The sequence below is a fragment of the Lacerta agilis genome, chromosome 5 (assembly GCF_009819535.1).
Source record: "Lacerta agilis isolate rLacAgi1 chromosome 5, rLacAgi1.pri, whole genome shotgun sequence".
NCBI lineage: Eukaryota > Metazoa > Chordata > Lepidosauria > Squamata > Lacertidae > Lacerta > Lacerta agilis.
This window is the reverse complement of record NC_046316.1, coordinates 78,712,121-78,732,528: the sequence shown is the minus strand read 5'-3', so window position 1 is coordinate 78,732,528 and position 20,408 is coordinate 78,712,121. Positions and strand designations below refer to the sequence as shown.

Below are 20,408 nucleotides of genomic sequence, written 5' to 3'. Positions count from 1 at the left end.
CCTCTAGATAAGATTTTGGGGGTGCACTGGGGGAAAGAGGAAATAAAATTCCCTTGGTGCTGTTTTGGTGCTCTGGTGCCTTGGCTTCTAAAAATTGTTTAATTGGATGACCAGCATTTGTAACGAATAGGGAAATACGGCGTTAAGCAGTTGTTTTCAGCATTCAGCTTCCATAACCTTTTAGTAAGTAAATTATTTTTCTTAAATACTTTCTTGAGATTCTACAAGGAGATTGCAAGTTTTGATATAAGACTTTGGATAGAGGTTGCGCATATTGTAAGTATCTAACTTAGGAATATTGTAAATAGCTACTGTGTCCTCCATTTCTCTCAAATATTAGGGCGTAATATTTCCTCTGAGGAAGCAAACAGTTCAGCTGAGTCTCCCAGCAGACAAAATAGGACTTCACCTCAGAGGAGGCTACATCTTCCCTACTCAGCAACCAGCTAACACAACTGTTTACAGGTACTGATGACTAGGTTGGGAGCCATTAATTTAATCTTCCATGACTTCTATGATTGTAGACTATGGAGTGGAGTTTTCTGAAAGCTATTCTTTTATATTATTGAGGAATAAGTACAGTAGAATTCATTGGGGTCCATTTCTACTTCTGTGGATGTGAAATGAGCCCCAGTAGCCAGCCGACTAAGGTCTCATTCTAGGAGGAATGCCTTACTATTTACTCAGAAATAAGCACCCATGATTTGGGTAGGAGATAGGGTGGTAAATTTTGGTGAAATGGACATCTCTGTATTTGTCTCGTTTGATGGCATATGTGGAAACACATACGTGTTTTTTGCAAAATGATTGTACAAGAAGTGTCCCTTGCTCCACCTAAGTTTGCTAAGCATTACAACCCAAAGCTTCTCACATTAGCTAACCTTGTCATGAGCCCATATGTTCTCAGCTGCTCTGCTCTGGGAGTGGAACAAATAAATGGCTCTACAAAGCTATAATGAATGGGGGTGCTTATTTGGTTTAGCATCTGGATTAAGTTTTCTTCTTACCCAGGATGTTATCCATGTCTGTGACGATGAATGAAATGTTCATATTCACATTCATTACATTGTAGACAGTAGATCAGTGATGATGTCCACATTCTAATAATGACAACTTGTCAAGCTGTCATCCTTGAACTCTTGTGAACCCCATAAAACATAGCCATGTGTTGTTGTTTTTTAATAGCCGTTCAAAACCTATGGGACTTATAATTGCCTTGGATGATGCTGGGAAAGCAATTGGAGAATTATTCTGGGATGATGGAGTAACCAGAGGTAAGTCCACTAATATAAGAATAATGGAGGTGATAATTGTATAAAAACCAGATGTATGCAGATGGCCTCTTCAAATTCTCCATCTTATCTGTGGGCAGAGAAACTTAGAAGTTCTGGGAACATTATTTTAGAACATGCTTTGTATTTCAAAGAAATGGGATGGACTTCAATGTTGCATTATGATACAATGTTCCCTTTGTATTTTTTTTATTTTTTTTTTTGCATTGCAGTTTGTCAAATGGAATGATCCCTCCCATCCTCCCGTTGTGTACTGTTGTGTGGGTTCCCCTGATCCCCCAATTTTGGGAGGTACACAGGGGGAAGAGAGGGGGAGAAAGCCACGTTGCAGAAGCAGAAGTCGTTGTGCAGCGACTGATGGGGCTCATTAGGTGAATCCTGCCCATGGCCAATATTTATAGCATAGGAAGAGTTGGCTTCTACTTTCTCCCTTCTCAACAGCCTCTTTCTTCTCCAGACAGAGGAACAAAAGAACCTACCTTACACAGAGTCAGACTATTGATCCGTCTTGCCTAGTGCTGTCCACACTGACTTTCCAGGATTTCAGACAAGGGGGCATCCTTATCCCTACTTGCCAGGGAATTGAACCTGGAACCTTCTTAAGTGCAAAGCAGATGCTCTCTCACTCAGTTAACAACCCTTCTTTTTTATAACTTGAAAACATGCTCCCTTTTATATTTACATGTGAAATTGTTGGCAATCCCCCCTCCAAGTTGATTAAGATTTGGTTGGATCACCTGGCAGCTAGATTCGCCTGGAGTGTTTCTGTAGTTGTCCCAGTCTCATTTAAAATTCGTGGAAAATACCTTAAAAGTGCATTTGCTCAATATCCACATTAGAGTTCTTGTATCTGAATGGAAGCTCTAGATCAGGACTGTACTTTTTTCTATGCTGGGGAAATTTCTTCAGCTGCACTTGAACACACACACAGAACTATACACACTTGTTAACAGATGTTAGTGTAGGAACAGAATCCTTGTAACACTGATTCTCTGGGGCTGAAATGTAGTGCGACTCCAAACGTTGTGTATGCGTTTGACAGGCATACCGTTTATTAAGCTTTCTTTCTCCATAATGCCATGTTGTTTTGCGATTTTGAACTTTGAAAGTATGAGAGTGGGAGTGAAATGTCACAAGTGCAGTGAATCCCATGCGTAAAGCTCAGGATATTAGAATGTCAGAGTAAATTGTAAATTATTCAACACACACTTTCAGCTTATTTTCCTCCTCGGAGCAGTGACTGCGTCCATGCTGATGTGGAGTTGCAAATTGGACAGATGTATTATTATTTTTTTAGAAAGGCCTTGGCCTCGTCTTGTGTCTTTTAACAGCACCTTGATCTGAGCAAATCTGAAAATTTGGTGCACAGCAAACTGATGTTAAAAACACAGCTGTGGGTCAAAAACTGACAACTCTAGTGAGCCTCAACATAGGATTCTCAAAGATAATTTGCAGATCTGTACCAGTGCTCACTATGCTTCTGTTATTGGTGTATAGTGGCAGCAGCTACACTGCCTTCATGGCATGGCCATTCCCTTTTGTTCCACTCCTGGTTGATTTTGGAGGGAAGAGAGCTTCTTGAGAGGGCAAGACAGCCAGAGCCACCACTGATATTGGCAAGGTGGGGGGAGGGGGATAACTTCCTCAAGAAATTAGCAATTTGAATCACTTTGCATTTAAAGAAAAGAAATCTAAAAGATTCACACCTTTGAAACAACATGCAAGCAAAAAAAAAATTCTTATTTAGTTATTACGCGATTTGCATGTCAGGTGTCTTCCAGCAGGAAAGGCAAATTTTGAGATGTTGATATTTGATCCCCCCCATACAAAAAACCCCACACCTACAAACAATTCTGCGGAGTAATTTACCTCATGTTGTGTTCAATATGAATTAATAAATCTTTGTTTTTTGACACATTGGTTAAAAATTGCATGTTCTTTTCCCTATGTTTTAGATACAGTGAAAAATGGACACTATCTCTTATATCAATTTAATGTCACCGATGTAAGTATATTTTCATTAGAATTGTCCTAAATGGAGTTTGGATCTGGTGCGCTTTCCACTATCTTAACTTAAGTTAGCCTAATTAACTTTGGCTTCCATATTTAAGATTGCTCCCTAAAGCACTCACATTGTGAATCTGGACTCTCATGTTTAAAATTTGAGTCATGGGAATGAAAGTCTTGTGTGTGTGTGTGTGTGTGTGTGTGTGTATTTAATCCACTTTAATCAGCAGTTATCTATCAAGCACTTATCTATCTATCACTTGTGCTTCACCACACAATTGGTTTCCTCTTATGTTAATGAATAAACAAATAAATGAATACATTAATGAATAAACACGCTCAGTTGGTAGAGCATGAGACTCTTAGGATCATGGGTTCAAGTCCTATGGTGGGTGAAAGATTCCTACATTGTAAGGGGTTGGACTAGATGATCCTTGTTGTCCCACCCAACTCTATGATGTTTTGAATCAGCACTGACAAAATTTATATTCTTGAACATTAGAACTATGAGAATGCAGATCTGTTCCATTTGGTCTTGTACCACTGGTTTTTTGTGGGCTGCTTTTGTTGGTTTTACTTTTTAGTCTGGGTGAGTTCTGCTTCATGGCTGCTGAAATTTTCTGAACTTTCTCTTTAACTTGTGACAGTTGGCTCTGGTGTATTCTTTTATCTGCTGCCTTGTCTTTCTCTTTTTTTAATCAGTGAAACTTATTTTACAATTCACAGATATTGTGACCTACCTTGCATGTTCATTGTAGTAGAAATATAATATATATATACATATGTATATATATATATATATATATATATATATATATATATATATATATTTGCAGCTATTATAGCAGGCATAGGCAAACTCAGCCCTCCAGCTCTTTTGGGACTACAATTCCCATCACCCCGACTACTGGTCCTGTTAGCTAGGGATCATGGTAGTTGTAGTCCCAAAACGTCTGGAGGGCCGAATTTGCCTATGCCTGCATTATAGTGACAATGGTGCCAGTGAGTTGTCATCCTACGTTGTGTGAGAAAATGAGCAGTGTACAGCAACTATTTCTTTAAAAAAAACAACCTTGCAAGGCAGTACAGAACAATCATTAAAATGACTGGCTTCTCAAGAAAAATGTAAACTGCATTGGCCTGTCGGCATAAAATAGTCTTAAAGGGGTGCATGAAAGTGTGTTTCACAGCATGAGGCCAACAGCACTAAATTCCTGACTTCTGTAACACAAGGGGCAACTAACAGGACTCTTCTGGATGATTCCAGTGGTTGGCTGGAATATAAGGACCTAAGTTGTTCAGGGCTTTGTATATCAACACAGAAATCTTGAACTTGACCCCCTTATCCATTTTACTACAGTCCTAGACTGTAGCAATTTATCAGTACATAAATTTGGTTGAATGTAGAACGGAGAATAGAGAATGGAGAAGAGCTGATTGGAAGACTCAACACTCTGAAGTGTTAGACTGCTTTGGATTCATGACAAGCCAGGATGTGCATTTCAACTTGACACACCATGCTTGGAAATAGACAGAGAATTTATTATAATATTATTACTATTGATTTATTAATTGCCTTCTAAGCCACTGTTTCAAGGCTCAAACTTTTTTTGATAATCACTGTGAAATGTGCCGCCATTATTATAATTTTTTTAATGCTTCAGCTGGGAAACACTACTGTAGAGAAAATCCTAGAGAAGTCAGTTTTGTTCTCTTTTCCTAACATGAAATCAGTGTGACTTACACAGGAATACTAAACATATATTCTCCGTTCGTAAGGCAGCAATCCTATAAACACTTATCTGACCGAATGTCCCATTCAACTCAATAGGATTTACCTCTGAGGTGTGCAGCCTAACTTGCATCAATTTTCTTCTATAAGCTCTAGTGAACCACTTACTTTATAACAGCTAGATTTCAACTGCAGTTTCCCCCCAAATTTGTCAAACATATCGTACTTAAAATCAGAAAATGAAAATGATGACTTGGTGTTTGTTTCTACGTTGCAGGACTTACTTTGGCCTTAAGATTACTCAGAGAAAATAGCAGAGATTCATAACTATAGTCATTCTTTGTTGCAATATATCTGTAACAATATTGTCTGTATAAATTTTGTTTTTTCAGAATGTCTTATATATGACAGTGGCACATGATAACTATGCAGATTCACATACTTTAATATTTGATGAACTCAGAATCCTTGGATTGTCCTATAATGCCACAGGAGTGACGGTTACTTCAAATGGTGTGGTTCAGAATAAGAATCTCCAAGTCACTTACAGCGCTGCAGATAAGGTAAATGCCTTTTAATAAACACATGGAAGTGAATCTCTTACGCTATGTGTTTTATGCCGCTTAGGATCAGGTTACAGACAAATAGTAAAAGGAGCACCAACCATTGCTATATGTCAGGCATGTCCAACCTCAAGTAGGCTGCGATATATTATCCAGCAGGGGTCAGCAACCTAAGTCCCATGGGCCACAAGCGGCCCACGGGGGTCGTTTAACCGGCCCATGAGCCACCCCCGAACAAAGCCGCCCACTCGGTGAGTCCCCGCATGCTGCGCTAAACCGGCGCAGTGCGGTGTGGGGACTCACTTCTGTGTTGCCGGAAATCGCGTCTGCACAGATGCAGATGCCAGAAATCGCAGGCGCGCATGCTTACACACGCATGCACGCAATCTGGACCATAGAGAGATCTCCACTGGAGTGGACCGGCCCAGGTGAGGTAAACCTTGCTGACCCCTGCTATTCAGCATTAAAAACTGGCAGTGACCTACCATACTCACCCAGCGTCATTAGGGGTGAGGGGCAAGGTGTTGGTGGCCCATCGCCTTCATCCATGTATTGCTCAAATGGAGGCGGCAGCTAATTAAGCCACAGGTCACTCTGTATGGAGGAGAAGACATAAAAAAGTCACTGACCCACTTCCTTCATTTCTTCTGGGTTGTGTAATTATAAATTGCCACATTCTTAGCATCAGTGCATCCACATCAGGCATAGGCAAACTCGGCCCTCCAGATGTTTTGGGACTACAGCTCCCATCATCCCTAGCTAACATGGATGATGGGAATTATAGTCCCAAAACATCTGGAGGGCTGAGTTTGCCTATACCTGATCCACATTATTGGCTGCTGCTAAGTGGTAGGGAACTGAAGAAGGAGGAGGAGGAGGAGGAGGAGGAGGAGGAGTTTGTACTTGGTATCCCGCCTTTCACTCCCCTTAAGGAGTCTCAAAGCGTCTAACAATCTCCTTTCCCTTCCTCCCCCACAACAAACACTCTGTGAGGTGAGTGAGGCTGAGAGACATCAGAGAAGTGTGACTAGCCCAAGGTCACCCAGCAGCTGCATGTGGAGGAGCGGGGAAGCGAACCCGGTTCCCCAGATTACAAGTCCACTACACCACGCTGGCTCTCATTCTAATACAATTCTAGAGCATTAACTTTTATAAGCACCCCATAAACACTGGCAGAAATTCAGGCCTATTAGCACGGCAGGACTTCTTGGCATGACCATGCAGTGCCATGTGTTTACATGCAGGAGCAGTAGGTGCAGAGCCACCCTCCCAACACCTAGCACCACTACTTTCATGGATGGTGCAGGGGTAGGTAGGAAGGCATGGCTGGTGATGCAGTTACATCACACTATTCCAAACCCACCCACCCCTTGCCTTGCGCAAACAGGTGGCAATGCCAGTGCTGGTTGGGCAGGTGCAGCAATGCCCCACCATACTAGCTGTTCCTGGGTCACATGGTCTTTCCACAAATGCCTGCTGGATAGGAATCCTTCAAAGAGGATGCAGATCGGTCACTTAAAACCTGTTTCAAAGGTGGGGGAAATCTATTGGCCCAGTTATAAATAATAAACATATTTGCATACATCATGCACCCTTGATTCCCCCCCCCCAAAAAAAAAATCAATACGTGTTGAACTAAGAAGCCAAGATTTGGATGGATATTGGTCACCTGAATGTTAATAGTCAGGCATCTATTGCACAAAGTTATTAATCTCAAGGTAGCTTCCTATTTAAGAATTCGTACTCAAATGCAAATGGCAGTTGTTCTCCCAGGTTTACAACCCTTAAATACTGCCTCTGCTTTGTCCCTTGCTGTGTCTTATGCCTTGATCTGCCTCCCACAATGCCTCTCTTTGTGTGCTGAACTTTAGATTGTAACCCCCATAAAAGAGGGTCCTCTCCTTTGCTACTTGTAAAGTATCAGGCACAAAGAATATGCGATAGATATATTCCAGTCTGTATCTATAGTGGACTTAAATCCAATATAGATACAGACTAGAATATACTGTATTTTTTGTGTATAAGACCACTCCCCCCATGTTTAAGATGCCCCCTATTTTGGGGGGACTCAAAATTAAGAAAATGCACTATGCACTATCCGTGTATAAAACGACCCCTTATTTTAAACTTCAAAAATTTAGGGAAAATATAGTCTTATACATGGAAAAATATGGTATCTGTCCTATCTATCATCTATCTATCTGATGTTTTCATTTTTTAAAAACTTTGGGATATTTCATGGGAAGCAATTCATAAATGAAATAAAGAAATACAGTGGTACCCCGGGTTGCGTACGTAATTGGTTCCAGGTTACAGTTCGTAACCCAAAAAGTACACAACCCGAACAAGCGCGCGGAAAACCCGGAAGTAGCGGTTTGCGCATGTGCGAACTGTGCAGAACACTTCTGTGCATCCGTGCGCCATGCGCACTCTGGGTTGCGCTTCCAGGTTACTGGAGTTCGTAACCCGGAGCGTACGCAACCCGAGGTACGACTGTACAGTTTTTATGCATGTGGCATTTACAACGTGGATTTTACTCTTCATTTTTGTAGGTTGCCACCATAACAAACCTTCAGCTTAAACTGGGAGAAGATCACAAAGTCTCCTGGGAACAGGTCCTCAGCGACAATGATAGATTTGATTGTCATTTTGAGCCAGATGCAACAAAAGAAAAATGTGAAGCTCTTGGCTGTACCTGGAATGTAAGTAACATACATATAAACCCATATATGCTTTCAATGCTTAGGGGTGTGTTGGCCATGAGCACAACACACAGGTCTCAATCCTTTCCCTTTTACTCACAGTCATGGATCTGAGAGAAAATGCCCCTTCAGACATCAAATATGCCACTCCCTCTTGTTTTTCTCAATAACTTGCTGCACACACCCTGCCACAAATGAAATAATTCTTGGAGCAAGTTAGGCAAAAAGCTGTGTTAATTTTAATATGAATTGGAAATGAATTACTTATGATAAATTCCTTGTACAGTGGTACCTCGCAAGACGAATGCCTCGCGCAATGAAAAACTCACTAGACGAAAGGGTTTTGCGGTTTTTTAGGTGACTCGCAAGACAAATATTTTTATGGATGTGCTTCACAAGACGAAAATGTTTTGTGATTTCCCCCCCGCACAATGCATTCCTATGGGAAACCACGCTTCGCAAGACGAAATTTTCACAATACGAAACGACTCGCGGAACGAATTAATTTCGTCTTGCGAGGCACCACTGTATCTGCTTTAAGTACTAATCCATCTATCTATACTGTTTTCAGGATAACGCTTCTGAACCTGTCCCATTCTGCTACTACCCATCCAATGATGGTTATACTGTTGAAGAAATTCAGTACACACCTTCCGGTTTAACGGTAAACCTTAGCAGAGGCACTGGACCTGTTAGACGCCCAAGAATTTCTGTCACACCCATTGACACGCTTCGCTTGGAGGTGAAATACCATGAGAACGACATGCTTCAATTTAAGGTAAATTTGATACAAATGCCACAGTTAGTTCTCTTGAATCAATCCGCCTGTGACTTTCGCATCAACCACAAAATATGAAAGAGAAAATCTATTCCCATAGTATCATCAAAATGTTGCTGATGGCGCTACCCATCAAGGATTTTGAAGCTTGTGCAGCTGTTCATCTGGCCCTAACAACCTTTCTCCTTTGCCCCGGAAAAGAAAAAAGGAAGATTCTGTTGTTTTTAAAGAGATTTCCTATTATTAATGGGGCAGGGGACGGACAGGAAGATTCCAGCCTTACGATCTATGTTCTGTAACTTCTTTCTTCTAAGGCAGTGTTTTTCAACCTTTTTTGGGCAAAGGCACACTTGTTTCATGAAAAAAATCACGAGGCACACCACCATTAGAAAATGTTAAAAAAATTAACTCTGTGCCTATATTGACTATATATAAAGTAATTCTCTTGAATAGGAATCAAATAAACAAATTTTTCCCACGGCACACCAGGCAACATCTCGCGACACACTAGTGTGCCGCTGAACAGTGGTTGAAAAACACTGTTCTAAGGAAGCAATACCCATTCCTCTTTGCAGATTTATGATTACAGTAACAAAAGGTATGAAGTCCCAGTGCCACTGAACGTCCCCAGCACACCTGCAAGCACCTATGAGAAACGCCTCTATGATGTGGCAGTTCAGAACAATCCATTTGGTATCCAAATTAGGCGCAGAAGCACTGGAACAGTCATGTAAGTGGATGCTTGTACAACCGGGCAGTGAATAGGAAAAGTGTGAAAACAAACCAAGTTGTTCCCCAAGTTACTACAAAGTTCACAGGGTGGGGGGGGCAGAGATGTGGTTGTTGTTGTCATTTTGCTTCTTTTCTCAAATGGCACTTACATAGATGGTCTTATTTTTACTCGCAGTGTATTTCTGCAATCATATGATTCAAGGGCTGTTTTCTGCAAAAATTAGCACACGCCAGCTATATTTATTTAAGAAACTTTCATACTGCTTTTTTTTAATTTGCTTCTTAGCTAACTCTGAGTATTTGACTCCCATCTATCCACCAATTTATCTTACACACTTATTTTTCACTGACTAACCTTTGCAAGAGTATGAGCAAGCCACTTTATACAACTTTATTATCATGGCAAGTAGCGTGAACTATGAATATCATTCTTAAAACTGAATTTAGAAGGAGAGAGGATCAGGGGGATTGTTGCCTGCGTCATTGATCCTCCTATGTCAATTCTCAAGGAAGTAAACAATATTAAAATACATATGAAAACCAAAAATGCAACCAAAAGACTAGAAGAGAGCTAAAATTATAAAATTATAATACTATACTGAGATAGGCCATCAGGCAAAGGCCTGACAGGACAAATGTGCTTCTAGAAGATCCCTAAATGTAATTAATGTCAGTGCTTCCCTTAGCTGAGAGGGAAGGTGTCTCTGTCATATGGGCACCACTAGAGAAGAGACTTTCCCTCTAGTAAAACTATCAGAAAGTGCTTTTCTATTGAGATACATAGCAGGGAGATTTAGGCTGTACCTTAAGCCTCTTCAGCCTTGTCATGTGACCTTGCAACTCAATGTAGACCACTGTTCTAGAGGTGTGTTTTTTCTTCGCCAGGGTAAAGCAGAGCCCTGCTGCTGAATCTGGTGTAATTTGGATCTGGTTTAACTTTACACCTGACTTTGGATCTGGTGTAATTTTACTCCACTTTAACTTACAACAGCTTGCTTTACCCCAGCTTCTTGTGGACAGGTTTGCTTCCTTAAAGGAGCAAAATTAACAGATTTGTCAATGCCCAGGCCAGAGAAAGACTGCTATGCATATTTGTTAGGCTGAGACTCAATGCTTGCCACACCAATTTAAAGTCTAACTTTAGGCCCATGTCAGCATGGCTGCTGAAGGCAGAATATGGGGGAAAGTTGGGAAATTTAAAATGGTGATTGGTCATTTGGATCCATGGGGTTTGGCGGAGAATAGAGATGAGCGCTTAGATAAAGTTGGAAAAGTCTGCAAGAATCACATACAGTAATAGATTTCAGTGTACATATGCTAGTTTTTAAAGAATGGGTGAACTGAGAAAATATTACTGTTTCGTGGTTAAAACCCCTAGAAGTGTTCTGTTCTCCTGTAAGCCTTTGGGTAAATACTTGGCGAACTGCAATATTCACTCTGTTTCTTTTAGGAACAGCAGGAAACAGACTAAGCTTAGTTTAGCTTTTCCTCTCCATACCTGTCATCTAAAATGATCAGATAGCACAGAGAGACAAGCACACCATTAAGCAGACAGGAGAATCGCAGATATGTTATAGATCATCATAACCCTTTTCAGCACCACCGGTGCTTAAAATATTTCCCTCACAGATTCTAACTGATTTCTGATTGTTCCTCCCACCTCTGCCACAACAGCTCATCATTTTAAATTTTATAAGAAGGAAAGTTGATGAATACCCTTCCCCAGCCCCATCTCAACCCACTGTTTTGAGAATTGCTAAAATTAGAAGTACTGGTAAAATATTTGATGGGACTCAAATATTTTGTCACAGAAAGTTTTTAGGCAGGTCTACCTAGGTGATGAGCTTCCCTAAAGCTTTGTTCTGTTGGGGACATTCTTTACAACTGTAGGTAGGTGAGTGTGACATCACAGGCCTAAAGGCTATTGATGTATCTGCAGTCTCCATGTTTTTAATACTAGGCCTAGGAAGACTAGGTTCTTTCTAGGTTCTTGACATTCAGTATGTCCTGCTCTGCAGTGTGGCAAGGCTCAACTAGGATATAAGGCAAGGTGAGGTGCAGGCCTGGATACAATATGATGCAGGGCTGTGCTCTGGGGGGACGGGACTATTTTTGCTAGCCATGGTAGCCATTTTGTGGTGGCACCCACAGCAAATTTAGCAAGATATGAGAACCAGCACCTCTTCTTCTTCCTCTTCTTCTTCTTCTTCTTCTTCTTCTTCTTCTTCTTCTTCTTCTTTACCAGAAATAGCATGGTTGATGCTAATTATGTTCTGAGAACCTAGTTCCCGGGGGAATGTGCCTAAGCATAGCATCTAAAAGGGGTTTGTTCTAAAGGAACATGGATAAAATGGGGTCCTCCAGAAGTTTATGTAATGCTTGGGAGGGGCTGATGGGAATCTGGAGGGGCATCTAGAGGGCAACATGTTGGCTACCCTGTCAAGGGTTGAATTTCACACATTGCTCACCATGAATGATTGGGAAAGGTTTTTCCATCGCTATAATATTGAGTGCCGCAATATCAGATGATCAGCAATGGCATTCCCCTCCCCCTACACCCTGCAAATGTTCTGAAACCTTGCCATCTTCTTATATCAAATATAATCCAGTCTGCTGTCTACTTCTTTCTAATGAAAACTGCTAAATATGTTGGTTGCAGCTGGGATTCTCAAGTACCTGGCTTCATCTTCAGCGACATGTTCATTCAGATTTCAACTCGCCTCCCTTCACAGTACGTGTATGGGTTTGGTGAAACAGAGCACTCTCAATTCCGGCATCAGATGAACTGGCATACTTGGGGGATGTTTGCAAGGGATCAGTCTCCCGGGGTGAGTTCATTCTTTTACCATCTTCATTAAAACGTTCGGCTAAAAAGACCGGGATGTGTTGAATCTGGACTAAATTAGTTGCACTTGCATCCCATCGGAATAATTAGGCTACAGTCCACCAACCCCTTACACCAGGCTGGGGTTGCAAGGCTGGGATGGAGTGGAAGCATTCTTCCACTTGCTTTTGCCAGCTCAGCTTCCAAACATGCACAGAGTCTCAAACCAGGGCATTCTGAGGATGAAGGTGGGGTTGAGGAGATGCACTGTGATTGGCTGGATCCCAAGCCACTCTTTAAGCTGGTGCCGCCTGACATTGGGCCCAATCACTGTGCTGGTGTACTCCCAGAGAAAGGCAACATTTTCAATACAAATAATACCAAAGGGAAATTATTATGGTTGTTGTTATTTCTATATACCTGCCATATAGATGTTACAGCCACTACTAATGGTGAGTCCCACCCATCACATTTTCTGCTGCCAGTGGTTAATCTGGAGAGGCACATGGCTCTGGCAGTAATACACAATAAATCTAGCATCCACAGAAGTTTACATAAGCCCTAGGTGCTAAGAATGCACTGTGAGACCGCACAGAACCTTGGGTGTGTGCATACCTGAGCTGTATGAATGTTAGAGAGCACTACACCTCAATCTTTGTATACATTGCACAGACAGATGTACACCCACACTTTATCCCCCCTCCCCTGGCCCCTAAAAATTAAATGTTTTAAGAAACTTTCATTTTATATGCATTTTTTTATAGCTTTCTGCTTGAATGATCTCAGCTCCTGGCAATCTGAAGGTAGAATATGAGAAAAAAAATGGGAAATTATTATTTACCTTGTTGTGATCTTGAAATGTGTAACCCTTGCTGACATGTGTAGAAGCATGCTGGGGAGAAAATCAATAGGCCAAGGAAGGCGTTTGTTCATGGCACATTGTTTTCCCTCCACGATTACAGTACAAGCTTAATACTTATGGAGTTCACCCCTTTTACATGGGCCTAGAAAATGATGGAAATGCTCACGGAGTTCTCTTGCTGAACAGCAATGGAATGGGTAAGTTGCCCTTGATTTTTCTGAAAACTTTGGATTTCTGAATTACAGTTTCTCTCAGGTTGGCAGGTGTGTGCCCTGTGAGCCATGCCAGTCCCCAACCTGAGTTTTACAGTCCCTTTCCCCCATGCTGGAATGGGATCTTGAGTTGCTGCCACTTATTTGGCAAGCGCCCTGCCTGTTTACATATTGGCGGCAGGGGTGGCGGGAGAAAGTGGCAGAGCCGATCCGAAACACCTTCCACTGTGCCCGCGCTGCACTGAACTCCTTGATATTGGTTATAGAGAGCTCAACCTTTCAGTTTCAGAAAACGAGGACACCAACAGCACAAAGGTTGATGCAACATCCCTGTTTCAAGTTAAGTCAGTCTCCTGTGACTTGGTCAGGAAACAGTATTAGCAAATACAAAGGTTATTTGTGGAAGTTGCAGGCTAGTTCTTACCTGGCAGGTGCCTCTACCTTAAGAAATGAGAGGTTGGCTCATTCCCTGAGAATTCTAGGGAGAGTTTTCATTTATCAATGGGAATGCCCTTGGGGCCTGAGTTATTTTTAGCCAGCCTGCTGGAGCAAGCGGGGAAGAGGGTTATTTTGGCAATTACTGGTCTATATGATAGTTTCATTTCTCGTTTTTGATTTTCCAGAGGTAAAGTTCCAGCCAACTCCTGCTTTGACTTACCGTACTATTGGAGGGATCTTGGACTTCTATGTAGTTTTGGGACCAACTCCAGAACAAGTGGTTCAGGAATACACTGCAGTAAGTGGTTCAGTAATACATCTAAAACTATCTTACAAAGCCTATACTAAAAATGCTATCATTTTGTATTTGTTTTTTGTCAGCGTAAGGTAACACAAATATCATGTATTTATTTTTTTATTTCTAGCTCATTGGACGTCCAGTCATGCCACCGTATTGGAGTCTGGGATTCCAGTTGTCCCGCTATGGATATGGAAATGACACAGAAATCTCCGATCTTTATGATGCAATGAGAGCAGCTAAGATCCCCTATGTAAGTTGTGTGTAGACATGACCATTCATAGGTTAAGCTGAGAGATAATGGCTAGATTAAAGCTATCCAGAAAATTGCATGATGAGCAGGTATGTAAATTGGGAATCATAGTTTGATAATTTTCTCTTCATGGTGAGTGTCAGTGGTGATAGTCCATAGAATATTTATTTGAACAATCACAGGAATTGGGAAAATGTACATTAAGGTTGTGACTCTTGAGAAAGAGTCAACATTTCTATATATGAAAAAATAACGTGCCTTAGAATAGTTAGCAATGAAGCTGACAAAATGGAGGACTACTCTGGATTCACTCTTGAGTCAAGGCAGGATCTGGTGTGAGATTAAGTCTCAAAGAACTACTTGAGAACAATGGCCAGAATGCTATCCAGTTCTACAAGGTGTGACCGGAAAGTTCAGTGAATGGTCAAAGAAATCTGACAGTGAGAAATATTTGAACATACAGGCCTTCAAAGTAGGTCCCCTCTGATACAATGCACCATTGACAACATTCTGGAGAAGTCCTCTTTTCATACTGCTTTCAGGTCCCTCTTCACAGCAGCTTGGACGTGTGAAATGTTGGAAAATCTGTGCCCTTTCAGTGCAGATTTCAGTTTTCTTTCTTCAGGAAAAAGAAAGAAATCCGGTGGGCCCAGATCAGGAGAATATGGAGGGTGGGACAGCTCAGAAACCTCAGTAACGATTTCATGCGGAATATGCAATTTTTCCGCCATCATTTGGACGGACAAATGCCAATCTCACATGAATAACTCACGAACTCTGTCGACATTTGCTGCCATTCTGCTCATCGACAGTCTGCCAGACCGAGGGTCATCTTTGATGGTTTGCCGTCCTTCAAGGAAACGCTTAAACCACTCATACACTTTTTTTTTTTTTTTTTTGAGTTAGGGCTTCATCTCCGTACACAATTGGGAGCATTTCGTGAGTTTCCGATGCTGATAGTATGTTCGAATATTTCTCGCTGTCCGTTTTCTGTGACCATTCACCAAACTTTCCGGTCACACCTTGTATATATTTAAGTGAAAAGTTTCCCAGAGGGAACAAGATGGTCACAACTGATTTCTAAACAGGAAATATCTCAAAAATGAGCGGAATAGTTAAAAGGATATTGAAAAAGAGATAAAAGTAGGTACACTTTCCAAGTGTTGGTGAACATGCCACCAAGCAAACTATATTAAAACTGAAGAGAATTTAAAATGGTTTGGTGGTAAGGTGTAGTATTGGTTTGGTGGTATGGTGTAGTATTGGAGCTGCTGTTTAAACAACAAAACGGAAGGAAGAGAGGTCAGAATTTCACTGGATGTTGCAGAGCCACCTTGCTTTGACCTACCGGTATGTGACACTTTGCCTCCTGGCCTTTGTCTGTAAATTAGTCATTGAAAACTGCAGATTAAGTTTGTCTGATCCTTCATAATAATACATGTCCCCATTCACAACTTGCTCTATTCTCCATAGGATGTACAATATGCAGATATTGATTACATGGAACGACAGCTGGACTTCACTATTGGTCCAGAATTTTCAAACCTTCCGGCTCTGGTTGACAGAATGAAACAGGATGGAATGCGATTTATCATCATTTTGGTCAGTACATATATTCTGCTCCTGTTTGATCTAATGACTTTAATGTTGGCATAAGTGGGCTCCTCCACTGTGCCACCCTGAACCCTGACCTGTTTTTTGCTGCACCTATGTTGCATTTCCCCTAGTGCAGGCACGTCCAACAGGTAGATCGTGATCTACCGGTAGATCACTGGACGTCTGTGGTAGATCATTGGCTCCCCCCAAAGAAGCTGAACAACTGTGGCTCCCCTAAAAAAGCTCAACATTTTACCTCCTCCCTGAAAAAACTCAACAACTTTGACCTGAACCCCCAAAAAGGGAGTAGATCACTGCCAGTTTTTAACTCTGTGAGTAGATCGCAGACTCTTGGGAGTTGGCCACCCCTGCCCTAGTGGAATAGCTGCACTGGTAGAGTCTTAGAGTGGCTGTTGTGCACCAAGGTTTCTGCCATATCCTAAAAGCTGGCATATTTTGAGAACAGGATTGCTCCTTTAATAACTATTATGCCTTTAGTTCTTAAGCAAAAGTTCTTCATTTCAGGATCCAGCCATTTCTGGGAATGAAACCAAGCCTTATCCGCCATTCACAAGAGGGGTTGAGGATGACGTCTTCATTAAATGGCCCAATAGCAGCGAGATTGTGTGGGGAAAGGTAATTTTTTTTGCATAGTATCATTAGCATTGATTCCATGTACAAGTGCCTTAAAATGCCTTAAATGTTCTTTTTTGGGTTAAATTGGGCCTCTGGTCATCTTAGTAAAGGAGGCTTGTCTTCCCTATGGTTGCCAGGTTGCGGCAGCCATAGTCTACCAGCTGAGAAACTGTTTAGTTTATGTAAAAAAAAAAAAATTCTTCTTGAAAAGATTATTAGAAGTCTATTAGATTTCAGATAATAATTGCTGCTAGCAGTATAAGTATAATTATGGTCTGGTATTTGCAAATTCCAGTGAAGAAGGGTGCATGCTCAAAACAGCCATATGTTGTCATTTTAAGAAAGGAATAATGAAAGTGAGGAGTGTTGCATCCTTGTATTTATCTCTCCGCAGTCCCAGTTTTGGAGCAGGATCATGTAACCCTTTATTTTCTTTTAAAAATAATGTTATTCTATTGTTCTCACTTGATGGATTTCCTCTCCACCTTTCTGAGTGAATTGCAGTGGTTCATTTGTAAAGAAAAGTTCCCCAAACCCTGTCATTTCATTATTTCATTACGCTAACCATTTCCAAATAACTTTGCCATCATAGGTATGGCCTGATTACCCTGGTGTAGTTGTGAATACGTCAATACCCTGGGACGAGCAAACAGAGGTAAGTTTGCACTTGTGTCTCTCCTTTAAAAAGCCCCCATAATTGTGAAAACAATGCAGTAGTGTTAATAATAATAATAATAATAATAATAATAATAATAATAATTTATTAAATTTGTATACCACCTTTTATCTGTGTATCTCAGGTCAGTTCACAACATAAAAAAATACAATGTAAAAATACAAAAAAATCCCCACAAACCAGTAACCCTCCTCCCCAAATAATAATGAACTAACCATATATGTGCCAATGACAGCAAGGCTAGCTGGGGAAGAATTTGGTAAGCCCAAGGTAGTTTAGATTCCCCTTCACCTAAAAAAAAAGCAGTCCATTTGTGCCATAATGCAAAGTGCATTTGTCACTACGGAGAGTGATGCAAGCAACTGTTAGTCATGTTTGAGAAATGAATTCCTACATTCTTTTGGGCAAGCACAATTCCTATGCAAAAGTCCCAACAATGGAATCCTGTACTTGTCTACTCAGAAGGAAATTACATTGAGTTTAATAGGAATTGCTCCCAGTTAAGTGTGTATAGCAGACATGTCCAACCGGTCATCCACATTCTACAGGAAGATCCCCGGGGTGCTTCAGGTTGATCGCTGGCTTAAGAAAAGTATTCGCCTGTGTGCTCCTGATCAATCGATCTGCGCCCCGCCCCCAGCGCTGTGTCTCATATACGTTGCCATTGCCATTGTGAAAGCTTATATTCCCTGTGTTATACTCCCTCAAAGCTCAACAACTCTGGGCAATGCTCCCCCCAAAAAAGCTCGAAAACTTTTGGCAATGACAATGGGTAGATCACTGCCAGTTTTATTATACTGGTAGTAGATTGTAGTCTCCTCAGAGTTGGACGTGCCTGGTGTATAGGATGTCAGCCTGAGTGGCTCTTTAGACTTTGTCCACAGCGACCATGGAGATGTGTGTGGGCATATTATGTAAAGCAGGGATAGGCAGAAGATAGAGCACAGGTGTTGGACCACCTTCTGCCTGCGACCCACTTGCTAGATTTGAAAAGATCTTCTGTTCTTAAGGAAGCATGCAGACCCATGATATAATAATATTTGTTTGTTTGTTTGTTTATACCCCACCCATCTGGCTGGGTTTCCCCAGCCACTCTGGGCGGCTTCCAACAAAGATTAAAAATACATTAAAGCACCAGTCATAAAAAACTTCCCAATGTGGACTAGTTCTGCCTAAACTGTTAAGAGAACCTGAAAATGCTCTGAAAATGCATTCAAATTCCACGAGGAGTCATCAAGACTTGCCAGCCCATCTCCGCTTTTGAAAGTTCTGTGATTCACATGGTGTCAGCCTTTTTCCAGTGATGGATCATGCACACTTCTTGCCTACTTTGGTTTTCATTACAAATAAGCAATTTTATCTAAGTAATATATTGTTTTCTTCACATTTTCTATTGTTCCAGTTATACAGAGCTTACGTTGCATTCCCAGACTTCTTCCGTAACTCTACAGTGCAGTGGTGGAAAAGAGAAATTCAGGAGTTCCACACCAACCCTACCAATCCAGCAAATAGCATTAAATTCGATGGCCTATGGATTGTAAGTCCTGCAACTATTTTAGTATTGTCTGTGTTGTTTTCTACAGCTATGGATGCAGAAAACAGCTACTGGGGAAAAAGCAACCCATATTTTCACTGGATTAATGTCATTTTAGTTTTTTACACTAACAGTTATAATGCTTTTATGCAGAGATAACTATCCAAATTATCTTGAAATGTGCTAGTAATAGGATACATCTACATTAATGGGTAGAATATGATTATGATGATTTAATTTATTAGCCACTCTTCAACCTAAGGTCCCAGGGTGGGTTGCAAACCTTTAAACCCAACATTACGATACAATATTTAAAGCAATTTACAATTATAGAAATAAGTCGGATCCTAAAAATATACACTTCAGGTGTCAAAGGTCATGGCAAAGAGGTGAGTCCTTGTTACTAAAGGGCTGTCTGGACCATATCAAACATGTGTGTCTACCCATAAATCATTGCTATCCTATTTCTGCATTCATTTGCATTTCATCTGCTTTGTTATCTTGACCCTGTGAATGTTGTCCATCATTTCAGTGCAAGATGCAAATAAATATATATTAGAATTCCTCAGAGCACAGATGCCCAAGGTTTTTGTTATGGGGAAATATATTGACACTGAATTTGCTCCTCAACACAGTACAAGAAATGTATTTAGAGGTGGATGAAGGAAGCATGTATGTATTTAGATGAAGGATGGGATACAACCCCCCCCATATATATATATATATATATATATATATATATATATATATATATATTCCGGAGTTCTAATAACAACAGGCAGGTACAGAAAAAAATGAAAGAATAAATAGATTTAAAAGAAAAAATAATAATTGTCACAATTGTTGATAAAGGAATATAGGATGCAGCTATGAAATTTACTGAATCAATAATAAAACATTCCAAGAGGAAAAGGATGTGTGATTATAGAAGGTCCCGTTTTCTAAACCAAAACAATAGCATTTTAAACAACAATAACAACAACAACAGAAAAAGTAACCTTGAACTGTCTTAAATCCAGACACTCACATAGACCTGTGATACCTGATTCTCCCAAGCAATGTACAGTATAAATATCTTTCTAATAAATCATTTTATAGCTTCCACATTTACACCCCCTACACATTAATACAGCATATACTTGCGCTCATTTCTTCATTTCATCTTGGCACGCCTCCAGTATTCTTGGACACCTTGAATGGAGAGACATGATGCCTCCTCATATATTTTCATAGTATAATCAAAGGCTATCAGAAACATAAAGGATGATCCATA

The 20,408-nt window shown here is 40.8% G+C and overlaps 1 protein-coding gene across 1 annotated transcript in view; it reads left to right on the top strand.

Moving 5' to 3' along the window:
• SI (sucrase-isomaltase) overlaps positions 1-20,408 on the top strand; it is a 102,934-nt gene that overhangs the window by 38,633 nt on the left and 43,893 nt on the right. Inside the window, exons 20-34 of the mRNA XM_033150581.1 lie at positions 341-465; positions 1,186-1,274; positions 3,248-3,297; positions 5,424-5,594; positions 8,147-8,296; positions 8,868-9,074; positions 9,650-9,804; positions 12,466-12,634; positions 13,593-13,689; positions 14,328-14,440; positions 14,568-14,693; positions 16,167-16,295; positions 16,815-16,925; positions 17,518-17,580; positions 19,004-19,138. Of these exons, the coding sequence (XP_033006472.1) occupies positions 341-465; positions 1,186-1,274; positions 3,248-3,297; positions 5,424-5,594; positions 8,147-8,296; positions 8,868-9,074; positions 9,650-9,804; positions 12,466-12,634; positions 13,593-13,689; positions 14,328-14,440; positions 14,568-14,693; positions 16,167-16,295; positions 16,815-16,925; positions 17,518-17,580; positions 19,004-19,138 (1,890 nt within the window). The remainder of the gene's footprint in view (positions 1-340; positions 466-1,185; positions 1,275-3,247; positions 3,298-5,423; positions 5,595-8,146; positions 8,297-8,867; positions 9,075-9,649; positions 9,805-12,465; positions 12,635-13,592; positions 13,690-14,327; positions 14,441-14,567; positions 14,694-16,166; positions 16,296-16,814; positions 16,926-17,517; positions 17,581-19,003; positions 19,139-20,408) is intronic.